Source organism: Cyclopterus lumpus, chromosome 5 (assembly GCF_009769545.1).
Source record: "Cyclopterus lumpus isolate fCycLum1 chromosome 5, fCycLum1.pri, whole genome shotgun sequence".
In the NCBI taxonomy this organism is placed as follows: domain Eukaryota; kingdom Metazoa; phylum Chordata; class Actinopteri; order Perciformes; family Cyclopteridae; genus Cyclopterus; species Cyclopterus lumpus.
In genome coordinates, this window is record NC_046970.1 from 704735 (window position 1) to 717500 (window position 12766).

Sequence of the window (12766 nt, forward strand, 5' to 3'; positions counted from 1 at the left end):
TCAAAGACAATATATATAATATCATAAACTACTTTAAGGAATGAAGGATTTTATAATACACACTTTTAGACCTCCTTTAAACACTTATTATTTAAACGTGATATATTAATGATTTATTCCCAGGTGCACACGGTAGGAGGTGGCACACATTATTTTATTTTAAATGCCACAGGCAGATGGGTTTCATTGCAGGCTGTGACTTTACTTTGAACCTCATCAATAATAACGACCAGAACGGATCAACCATTTTTTGTTTTTTACAGAACTTCTTATTTTAACCTGGGGTTTCCTTATCCTTTATCCTATTTGTATTTATTTGTATAGCACTTATCTTAATGTGAGCACTTTTATACCTTGTTTTTTAATATATATGTTGTACATATTTTATTCCGTTTATATTTCAAGATGTGTGTGTGTGTGTGTGTGTGTGTGTGTGTGTGTGTGTGTGTGTGTGTGTGTGTGTGTGTGTGTGTGTGTGTGTGTGTGTGTGTGTGTGTGTGTGTGTGTGTGTGTGTGTGTGTTTATATATGCATGTTAAGGTAATGTATTGATATGTTTTTATATTGTTTCTCTCCCACACAGTGAAAACGCTAAAAGGCGTTAAGATGTCAAGTTAAAGTAATACATTTAAATATTTAGTTCCTGTTCTACAAGAGCTAAACATGTTGTAATGTAAGCAATTAAATCAGTTTCAGTAAATTATGTTGGAGTAGTGGAAGTATAATATTCGTGGTTGTTGATGCAGTAAAGCAGACTTGTTGAGCAGGATAACCCACAGCACCTGTACTGTGTATCGTTCTGAAGGAGGACGTCCCAACTCAGATGTTTCCTGCCTTGCAGTACAAGCTGGAGAAGAGAAGAAGGGAGAGCCTGCAAAACATGAACCCTGAAACCGTTTCCTCCTGACCACCAGAGATGGTTCACATGGAGTGAAAAGACCAGTTTGGCCACTGCCTTTATTTCAGATTGTAATCTAAATACATGAATGCTAAATGTGGAAATGGACCGCGTGACTTCAGATGGCAGTTTAACATATTTTTATCCTCCATCCAGATATTAAGCTCAAAAGGGTTTTTACAGGAGAATAATTCCTAGATTCAAAGGAATTATAAGTTAGAAGATGCTATTTTTGTAATATTGTTGAGAAAACATTTCATCAAGTCCTCTTCTGAGATTCTAACAACTTGTATGCATTTGACTGTGACATTAACTTAAAGAAATGAATACACAAGAAGTGACAAGAATACATTTATTTTTTAATAAAACATCGAGGGAGGCTGACCATGTACGTAATACACTGAAACGTAGGTGATATTGAATCGGAATCTGCTAGTGACAACTAAAAAATCATGTCATAATTCACAAAAAACGTTAGCAGCCGTCTGAGCAGTAATACTTAACAGTATTCGTCTAGCGGACCCGTTGACCAACGCTGAGCACGCTCAAGAGTTCAGAACTACTGACATCGAAGGGAACGTTCAGGTGGGAGAGCTTCACACCGGCAAACACAAAACAATCAATCATTGAACAACGGTTTATGGACATTAGTTCTTGTTTTTTTAAAAAGTGACCAAGTGCCAGCTGGTAGTCAATATCAAGTTTCTCAATCTGCAACCAAACATTTACAAATAGCTTGATATTTCCACACAGTAAATGTCTGAATAAAGGCTCCAGCAGGACGAATCAAAGGCCCGCTGAAGGAAACACATTCTTTTCACCTCCAAACACACAAAACCTTGTTGTACCATCGACTGAACGAACGTTTTACAGTTAGAAAGTGAGCAGTTCTTGCCTGTATAAATACAACCCCACAGCAGCAGCCACCAGGTGCTTCTGTCCAGCTCAACACCAGCGTGCTGCGTTAGCTGCAGAATAAATTAACAATAAATAAAATACCAATACAATTTAAATTGCTTTACCCACAACGTGTAGACATCATGTCAGGGTAAGATTCTCCCGTCTGCACTGAAATAACCTGGAAACATATCCCATAATGTTGGAGGTCCAGCAGAAGAAGCAGACAGGAGAGGAAGAGGCCACCGACGTGGTGAACTGGCGTTAAGGAGAGCACGGAAATGAACACAGGGCTTCTCGTTGAGAGTTACTGGGATACGTCCATCCCATCGTGACACCACTGGAAGTGGGAACTGGGAGCAGACATCAAAGTCCAGGCAAAGTTCATTCTACTTGTGAAACGTGGGATTTCATTCCTTGTACTCCACCCAGACCACATTACATAATACAAACATGTTATACGCGTCAGATTGTACAAAAAACACAATACCTATAACTGTCAAACTATTCTAAATGAACAGGAAATCTCTAAAGATTGTTTAAAACACAATTTCAAATCATTGAAAATGAAATACATTTTAAAAAATAGCTCCACCTTCAGTACACATTCACAATGAAAAAGTAGTGAAATTTGCCTTTTGTTATGTTCTTGCAACAATAGAAGATGAAATGGGAGTTTTAATCCACACTAAGGCTTTGACTTTGTTGTCTGGAACATGTTACAGAACTTTAAATGGTGTGACACTGGAGGAAAACATTATGCCGGACCTGGAGGATAGGAACCATGATTAATAATACTTAAGGGATGCCGTCCTTCCTTTGGCAGCACTGTGAAGGCGGCACGCTCCAGTCGTACACATAGGACAGCCGCAGCTTGACCTCCTCCTTGCAGAGCCGTCCGTCACGCTGCAGAGTCTGGTGCTTTTCCAACATGTCCTCCAGACTCTGCTTGTGCGTCACCAAGTATTTGTTGTTGCAACCACGCGATTTATACTCCGTGTCAAAGCGCGGATCGTGTGTCCGCCGAACGTCCACCGGTGCCAGCCAGGCGCCCAGCGACACGTCCTCACTCTGCCACGTCTTGAAGTAGCCGGCGTTCAGATGCACGTAGCGCACCAGGTCCGCCGAGAGGATGTAGCCCCCGCCCAGTGCGTACGGCAGGTAGTAGTCACAAAGCTCCCAAGAGCTTTCACGCCACTTCCCAGCAGTTTTCACTCGCCCCCTACCCGAGAAGAACCCCCAGTAAAACAGGTTGGGCTCTTTCCCCTTCAGCTCCTCCTTCAGGAGGTCCAGACGAGCAAACGTGTCATCGTCTGCTTTCAGGACGAACTTGAACTCCACGTTCTGGTCCAGCCAGGAGTACATGTGCAGCAGCTTGAGCGTCAGGTTCTCGTAAGAGTCTCGCAGGTCAGGCAGTAAGAGCAGGTCCTTGTGCCGGCCTTGCTCCGTGTTCAGGTTCTGGTGGTCCTCACCAGAGAGACCCTGAGTTCCCACCACGAACATGGCCAGGACATCAGAGTCCCGCTTGGCCAGCCAGGTGCTGCGGATGATGCTCCTCCGCTCCGTGTACTTCGGCCCGGTCGTGATGAGGACCACCAGGAAAGCTGACAGGTCTTTGGACGGGGTAGGGGGGTTCTGCTGCTCTGGACGGGCTTGTAAAGCAATGGCACGAGGCGCGAGGCCTGGAGGATCCTGGTGGCCTTGTTTCAGGGTTTCTGAGGTGCATTTAGCCAAGAAGACCAGAACCACAGCGAAGCTGCACACAGTGCCAATGACCAGGGCCGTCTTGTGGCGGCACACTAACCGGTACAGATTCATGGTGCAGAATCTGGGGTAAAAAACACAAAAGATTGGGAGATTATCAAGTTAATCATCAAAGCATCCGAATGAGACTGCAGCCGTGCTTTCTGCGAGCATCAGAAAACATGCTGTCACAAAGTACACCTGCGTGAAGGTGGACCACAGGGCGAAATATGTGCATACGTAAACAAACAGCACCAGAAAAGATGGCGAGCTAGTTGAACCGTACATAACGTCACGTGCCGCAGCAGAGGATATGTGCTCGTTACCTGAGCTCGTGACAGGTTCCCGTCCCGGTGGGGGGGAAGGGGGGGGGAGGTGCAGCCGGAGCAGCACGTGAGGTGGAGAGGTCACGACACGCAGGTTAGCTCGCGCAGACAGGTGTCCCTGCGTTCATCTTCAAGTCTTCTGGTGGAAACCAACCCAGCTCTGTGCGGAACGGACGAAGCGGAAACGGAAGTGAATTAAAATACATAAACACTCCGACTGTTTTGTGTGTTTTCTCTATATATTGCTTTATTATACTTGTTATTATTAGAATATATAACCTACACAAGAGGAAATTAATGCATATTGCCAAGAACTGTTATGTTATCACAATTACACATTTATAACGGTATTACACTTACATATATATACATAAAACAAATGATCGACGAGTGATAATCGCTTCTTAGTTAAATATGGCATGTGTATTAATATATATAATATATATCATATTTCTTTATGAAGGATAATGAAATGGAGGGGTAGCAGTTTGTGTACAGCTGCTGACTGGCGCATGCGCGTTATCTCCAGTGCCTTGCGTTGGAGAGACCGGACGTTACATTACCTTCCTTCAAAATACAAACAGCCTTTGTGGACATTAAATATCAATATGTAGATCTATAGCTATTGTCTATATATATATAGTAATATATTTGTAATTCTAAGAGGGTTAACTATATAGTATATATACTATATACTGTATATATCCTGCATTTCATATCCACTGTTTATACTGTTTATACTGTATATATTGTTATACTACTCATACTGTTATTTTTCTTTTTTACTTATTTAGCTGTTATTTATACTGTTATTTATCTAGCACATTGCACTGCACTTGTACTCCTTCTTTGCACATTTCGTTCTCTTAGGACTTGCACTCCGCAATGACAACAAAGTTGAATCTGAAGGGTGTTTTTATTTTGAAAACCTCAAGCGGAAGCTGTCCGTTTCATTGCGGCCATGACGCGCAGGAAGAGAATGGCCTGGTAGTAAAACAGCAGTATGTCGCCTGTGTCCAAGCTCACGTCCGAGCAGACCACGCGCCGCGTCACGTAAGCGCTTAGCTCGACACATCCGTCCGGGACAGAAGGGCCGTGTGACGTCATCCCCGCGCCGCACGAGGACAGTCCAAGCGATGCCGCGCGCGACCCGTCCCCGCTGGCTCGCCATCTTCCTGCTGAGCGTGAGCGTGCAGATGGCGAGAGCGGCTTCTGAGTATGACCCCTACATGGTCCTGGGCGTCGGCCGGAGCGCCAGTCAAGCAGAAGTGAAACGGGCGTACAAGAACCTGGCCAAGGAGTGGTGAGTCCCCCTGAGACACGTGCACCCGTGTACCCGTGTACCCGTGCACGAGCCGGTAGTGATGCATGCTGTCCTGTGTGGGCTCCTCTAGGCACCCGGACAAGAACAAGGACCCGAAGGCTGAGGACATGTTCATCAAGGTGTCCAAGTCCTACGAGGTGGGTGGGACGCGTCACAGCACAACACCTGTGCGGCTGAATTACGCTGTGCAACAATAGCTATAGAGTTATTCTGTCTGGATGTCTAGTGTTCCACTTATTGGGGATGTGTTACTGCTGTGTATTACTTATCTGTTTAATACTAGGTCTAGTGTTCCACTTATTGGGGATGCTTTACTGCTGTGTATTACTTATCTGTTTAATACTAGGTCTAGTGTTCCACTTATTGGGGATGTGTTACTGCTGTGTATTACTTATCTGTTTAATACTAGGTCTAGTGTTCCACTTATTGGGGATGCTTTACTGCTGTGTATTACTTATCTGTTTAATACTAGGTCTAGTGTTCCACTTATTGGGGATGTGTTACTGCTGTGTATTACTTATCTGTTTAATACTAGGTCTAGTGTTCCACTTATTGGGGATGCTTTACTGCTGTGTATTACTTATCTGTTTAATACTAGGTCTAGTGTTCCACTTATTGGGGATGCTTTACTGCTGTGTATTACTTATCTGTTTAATACTAGGTCTAGTGTTCCACTTATTGGGGATGCTTTACTGCTGTGTATTACTTATCTGTTTAATACTAAGTCTCGTGTTTACACTTTACGAGATGCTGCTGCAAAGCCTGTAAATGTTATCTTAACATGTCATGTAGCCCGACTCTATTTCAAACTGGCTCCAGCTGACAGCCAGTATGTTTCTATGAGGCTCACTAGTCTGTTTCATTTACTGTATGGAGTCGTTCTGCAGGTCACATGACATTAATAACAAGACATTAATACCAGTCTTACTGTAGGTCACATGACATTAATAACAAGACACTAATAACATGACAGTGACATTAATAACATGACATTAATACCAGTCTTACTGTAGGTCACATGACATTAATAACAAGACACTAATAACATGACATTAATACCAGTCTTACTGTAGGTCACATGACATTAATAACAAGACACTAATGACATGACAGTGACATTAATAACATGACATTAATACCAGTCTTACTGTAGGTCACATGACATTAATAACAAGACATTAATACCAGTCTTACTGTAGGTCACGTGACATTAATAACAAGACACTAATAACATGACAGTGACATTAATAACATGACATTAATACCAGTCTTACTGTAGGTCACATGACATTAATAACAATACATTAATAACATGACAGTGACATTAATAACATGACATTATTAACAAGGCACTAATAACATGACATTAATACCAGTCTTAGTGTAGGTCACATGACATTAATAACAAGACATTAATAACATGACTGACATTAATAACATGACAGTGACATTAATAACATGACATTAACAAGACATTAATAACATGACAGTGACATTAATAACAAGACATTAATAACATGACAGTGACATTAATAACAAGACATTAATAACATGACAGTGACATTAATAACATGACAAAATACCAGTCTTACTGTAGGTCACATGACATTAATAACAAGCCATTAATAACATGACTGACATTAATAACATGACAGTGACATTAATAACAAGACATTAATAACATGACAGTGACATTAATAACATGACATTAATAACATGACATTAATGAGTCTTACTGCAGGTCACATGACATTAATGAGTCTTACTGCAGGTCACATGACATTAATGAGTCTTACTGCAGGTCACATGACATTAATGAGTCTTACTGCAGGTCACATGACATTAACAAGTCTTACTGCAGGTCACATGACATTAACAAGTCTTACTGCAGGTCACATGACATTAATAACAGTCTTACTGCAGGTCACATGACATTAATAAGTCTTACTGCAGGTCACATGACATTAATGAGTCTTACTGCAGGTCACATGACATTAATAACAGTCTTACTGCAGGTCACATGACATTAATAAGTCTTACTGCAGGTCACATGACATTAACAAGTCTTACCGCAGGTCACATGACATTAATAAGTCTTACTGCAGGTCACATGACATTAACAAGTCTTACTGCAGGTCACATGACATTAACAAGTCTTACTGCAGGTCACATGACATTAATAAGTCTTACTGCAGGTCACATGACATTAATAAGTCTTACCGCAGGTCACATGACATTAATAACAGTCTTACTGCAGGTCACATGACATTAACAAGTCTTACTGCAGGTCACATGACATTAACAAGTCTTACTGCAGGTCACATGACATTAATAAGTCTTACTGCAGGTCACATGACATTAATAAGTCTTACCGCAGGTCACATGACATTAATAACAGTCTTACTGCAGGTCACATGACATTAATAAGTCTTACTGCAGGTCACATGACATTAATAAGTCTTACCGCAGGTCACATGACATTAATAAGTCTTACTGCAGGTCACATGACATTAACAAGTCTTACTGCAGGTCACATGACATTAATAAGTCTTACTGCAGGTCACATGACATTAACAAGTCTTACTGCAGGTCACATGACATTAATAACAGTCTTACTGCAGGTCACATGACATTAATAAGTCTTACTGCAGGTCACATGACATGTGACTGCAGGTCACATGACATTAATAAGTCTTACCGCAGGTCACATGACATTAATAACAGTCTTACTGCAGGTCACATGACATTAATAACAGTCTTACTGCAGGTCACATGACATTAATAACAGTCTTACTGCAGGTCACATGACATTAATAACAGTCTTACTGCAGGTCACATGACATTAATAACAGTCTTACTGCAGGTCACATGACATTAATAACAGTCTTACTGCAGGTCACATGACATTAACAAGTCTTACTGCAGGTCACATGACATTAATAAGTCTTACTGCAGGTCACATGACATTAACAAGTCTTACTGCAGGTCACATGACATAACAACACAGGCTTCTCACTGGTGTCTTCCTCTCTCCCAGATTCTGTCCAATGAGGAGCGGCGGTCTAACTTTGACCGCTATGGTCAGATGGAGGAGAACCAGCCTCTGGGCCAGTCCCAGCATCAGGGTTTCCGTGGTTTCCACAACAGCTTTTACTTTGACGAGTCTTTCTTCCACTTCCCCAGGTACAGTGATCACACTAGTTCTCTTCAGTGAGGCCATTCTTAAACATGTCCTATTATTACATGTGTGTAAAGCTGCTGCTGCTAAAATCAAAATAAGGACTTTCAAAATAAAAGCACCAACATGCACCAAATCCTGTTTTAATAATAAGGGAACAAGTCCCCTTTTTATGTCAATCATTACAACACAAGCCTTCAGAGCCTCATAACTGTGTTCCTAAAAGTGTTTTTCCCAGCATGTTGTGTGACGTCCATAGTGGTCTAGGTTGCCCCCCTGGTGTTGGCCTGTGGTTCCTGTTAATGATACAATGACTCCTCTCTCACATGTCTTAGTTGCCCCATCGATAGACTTTGGTCTTGTTTTGAAAACGTCTGCTAATCAATCACCACGAAATGAATCGTGAATGAATACCTCAATACCGTCTCCTCAGAGGGCGGTACAGTCTGTACACATACGACACCCTCTGACCTTTGACCTCACATCCTTTGACCCTCACATCCTCTGACCTTTGACCCTAACATCAGAAACAACATCCCAAGTACCCCTTTTAAGAGGAGAAGAAGTAGAAACCTCAGGGAGAGCAGCATACACACCTGAGGGAGAGCAGGAGGGCACCAGGCACACCTGAGGAAGAGCCAGATACACACATGGTTCCTGTCCTCATGGTTCCTGTCCTCATGGTTCATGTCCTCATGGTTCCTGTCCTCATGGTTCATGTCCTCATGGTTCCTGTCCTCATGGTTCATGTCCTCATGGTTCCTGTCCTCATGGTTCCTCATGGTTAATGTCCTCATGGTTAATGTCCTCATGGTTCCTGTCCTCATGGTTCCTGTCCTCATGGTTCCTCATATCCTCATGGTTCATGCCCTCATGGTTCATGCCCTCATGGTTTGTGTCCTCATGGTTCCTCATATCCTCATGGTTCATGCCCTCATGCTTTGTGTCCTCATGCTTTGTGTCCTCATGCTTTGTGTCCTCATGGTTCCTCATATCCTCATGGTTCATGCCCTCATGCTTTGTGTCCTCATGCTTTGTGTCCTCATGGTTCCTCATATCCTCATGGTTCATGTCCTCATGCTTTGTGTCCTCATGCTTTGTGTCCTCATGCTTTGTGTCCTCATGGTTCCTCATATCCTCATGGTTCATGCCCTCATGGTTCATGCCCTCATGCTTTGTGTCCTCATGGTTCCTCATATCCTCATGGTTCATGCCCTCATGCTTTGTGTCCTCATGGTTCCTCATATCCTCATGGTTCCTGTCCTCATGGTTCATGTCCTCATGGTTCCTGTCCTCATGGTTCATGTCCTCATGGTTCCTGTCCTCATGGTTCCTCATGGTTCATGTCCTCATGGTTCATGTCCTCATGGTTAATGTCCTCATGGTTCATGTCCTCATGGTTCCTGTCCTCATGGTTCATGTCCTCATGGTTCATGTCCTCATGGTTCCTCATATCCTCATGGTTCATGCCCTCATGGTTCATGCCCTCATGGTTTGTGTCCTCATGGTTCCTCATATCCTCATGGTTCATGCCCTCATGGTTCAGGTCCTCATGCTTTGTGTCCTCATGGTTCCTGTCCTCATGGTTCCTCATATCCTCATGGTTCAGGTCCTCATGCTTTGTGTCCTCATGGTTCCTCATGGTTCATGCCCTCATGGTTCATGCCCTCATGCTTTGTGTCCTCATGGTTCCTCATATCCTCATGGTTCATGCCCTCATGCTTTGTGTCCTCATGGTTCCTCATATCCTCATGGTTCATGCCCTCATGCTTTGTGTCCTCATGCTTTGTGTCCTCATGCTTTGTGTCCTCATGGTTCCTCATATCCTCATGGTTCATGCCCTCATGCTTTGTGTCCTCATGGTTCCTCATATCCTCATGGTTCATGCCCTCATGGTTCATGCCCTCATGCTTTGTGTCCTCATGCTTTGTGTCCTCATGGTTCCTCATATCCTCATGGTTCATGCCCTCATGCTTTGTGTCCTCATGGTTCCTCATGGTTCATGTCCTCGTGGTTCCTGTCCTCATGGTTCCTCATGGTTCATGTCCACATGGTTCCTCATATCCTCATGGTTCATGTCCTTATGGTTCATGTCCTCATGCTTTGTGTCCTCATGGTTCATGTCCTCATGGTTCCTCATGGTTCCTGTCCTCATGGTTCATGTCCTCATGGTTCCTCATATCCTCATGGTTCATGCCCTCATGCTTTGTGTCCTCATGCTTTGTGTCCTCATGCTTTGTGTCCTCATGCTTTGTGTCCTCATGGTTCCTCATATCCTCATGGTTCATGCCCTCATGGTTCATGCCCTCATGCTTTGTGTCCTCATGGTTCCTCATGGTTCATGTCCTCATGCTTTGTGTCCTCATGCTTTGTGTCCTCATGGTTCATGCCCTCATGGTTCATGTCCTCATGCTTTGTGTCCTCATGGTTCCTCATATCCTCATGGTTCATGCCCTCATGGTTCATGTCCTCATGCTTTGTGTCCTCATGGTTCCTCATATCCTCATGGTTCATGCCCTCATGCTTTGTGTCCTCATGCTTTGTGTCCTCATGGTTCATGCCCTCATGGTTCATGCCCTCATGCTTTGTGTCCTCATGGTTCCTCATATCCTCATGGTTCCTCATATCCTCATGGTTCATGCCCTCATGCTTTGTGTCCTCATGGTTCCTCATATCCTCATGGTTCATGCCCTCATGCTTTGTGTCCTCATGCTTTGTGTCCTCATGGTTCATGCCCTCATGGTTCATGCCCTCATGCTTTGTGTCCTCATGGTTCCTCATATCCTCATGGTTCATGCCCTCATGCTTTGTGTCCTCATGCTTTGTGTCCTCATGGTTCCTCATATCCTCATGGTTCATGCCCTCATGGTTCATGCCCTCATGCTTTGTGTCCTCATGGTTCCTCATGGTTCATGTCCTCATGCTTTGTGTCCTCATGCTTTGTGTCCTCATGGTTCATGCCCTCATGGTTCATGTCCTCATGCTTTGTGTCCTCATGGTTCCTCATATCCTCATGGTTCATGCCCTCATGGTTCATGTCCTCATGCTTTGTGTCCTCATGGTTCCTCATATCCTCATGGTTCATGCCCTCATGCTTTGTGTCCTCATGCTTTGTGTCCTCATGGTTCATGCCCTCATGGTTCATGCCCTCATGCTTTGTGTCCTCATGGTTCCTCATATCCTCATGGTTCATGCCCTCATGCTTTGTGTCCTCATGGTTCCTCATATCCTCATGGTTCATGCCCTCATGCTTTGTGTCCTCATGCTTTGTGTCCTCATGGTTCATGCCCTCATGGTTCATGCCCTCATGCTTTGTGTCCTCATGCTTTGTGTCCTCATGGTTCCTCATGGTTCATGCCCTCATGCTTTGTGTCCTCATGCTTTGTGTCCTCATGGTTCATGCCCTCATGGTTCATGCCCTCATGCTTTGTGTCCTCATGGTTCCTCATATCCTCATGGTTCATGCCCTTATGGTTCATGTCCTCATGCTTTGTGTCCTCATGGTTCATGTCCTCATGGTTCCTCATGGTTCCTGTCCTCATGGTTCCTCATGGTTCATGTCCTCATGGTTCCTCATATCCTCATGGTTCATGCCCTCATGCTTTGTGTCCTCATGCTTTGTGTCCTCATGGTTCCTCATATCCTCATGGTTCATGCCCTCATGGTTCATGTCCTCATGCTTTGTGTCCTCATGGTTCCTCATGGTTCATGTCCTCATGGTTCCTCATATCCTCATGGTTCATGCCCTCATGCTTTGTGTCCTCATGCTTTGTGTCCTCATGGTTCCTCATATCCTCATGGTTCAGGTCCTGTCTCCTCCCCTCCTGCAGGTCCAGGGACTTTGCCGACAGCAAGTACCTGCTCCACCACGCAGGCTTCAACAGCGACGTGCTTCCAGACAGCCACAAGAGGCCGTACCTCATCAAGGTGACCTCTGAGTGGTGCTTTGCCTGCATCCACATTGAGCCTGTGTGGAAGGAGACGGTGCTGGAGCTGGAGCCACTGGGTAAGTCTGCTGGCACTGGACTCCCAGTAGTCCGCCCCCGCACGCCCGGAACCGGATCGGAGTCCCTGAAGGCATCGTAGCATCAGGTGGATGTTTGATGTTAGGAGAAATGATTCTTTACAAAGAGCATTCATTATTCATTTATTTGTTCTGTTTGAGAGCCGAGGGAGGAATCCAACTCCTCGTCTGGCACTGGAGAGGAAGTTAAAGTTTAAATTTAAAGTTATTCTCATCCTCACTATCCTGCATGTGTATGTAGCATCAGTCATAACCAGTGGAACCCAGTTTGGTACTGTAATGGAAATGAAACATTTCAATCTCCTTTTAGAGAAAACCAATGCGATGAGAAACACTTAAATTAAGCATTTATTAACTGGACAGAGCTCTTCACCACC

The 12766-nt window shown here is 44.0% G+C and overlaps 2 protein-coding genes across 2 annotated transcripts in view; one reads left to right on the forward strand and one right to left on the reverse strand.

The window, feature by feature from the left end:
* Positions 1-1243: 1243 nt before the first annotated feature.
* On the reverse strand, positions 1244-4370 carry b3galt6 (UDP-Gal:betaGal beta 1,3-galactosyltransferase polypeptide 6). Its single transcript, XM_034533425.1, has 3 exons — positions 4224-4370; positions 3864-4023; positions 1244-3622 (listed from the first exon to the last, which is right to left on the reverse strand). The coding sequence occupies exon 3, from the start codon at positions 3610-3612 to the stop codon at positions 2593-2595; it is 1020 nt and encodes a 339-aa protein (XP_034389316.1). The 5' UTR covers positions 3613-3622; positions 3864-4023; positions 4224-4370; the 3' UTR covers positions 1244-2592.
* A 442-nt stretch (positions 4371-4812) lies between these two features.
* The window catches only part of dnajc16l (DnaJ (Hsp40) homolog, subfamily C, member 16 like), a 13531-nt gene continuing 5577 nt past the window's right edge, over positions 4813-12766 (forward strand). Inside the window, exons 1-4 of the mRNA XM_034533407.1 lie at positions 4813-5166; positions 5258-5324; positions 8225-8370; positions 12196-12371. Of these exons, the coding sequence (XP_034389298.1) occupies positions 5000-5166; positions 5258-5324; positions 8225-8370; positions 12196-12371 (556 nt within the window). The 5' untranslated portion in view covers positions 4813-4999. The remainder of the gene's footprint in view (positions 5167-5257; positions 5325-8224; positions 8371-12195; positions 12372-12766) is intronic.

Excerpts from the sequence above, each read along its gene's own strand:
- b3galt6 (XM_034533425.1), bottom strand. The coding sequence starts at position 3,612 with ATGAATCTGTACCGGTTAGTGTGCCGCCACAAGACGGCCCTGGTCATT.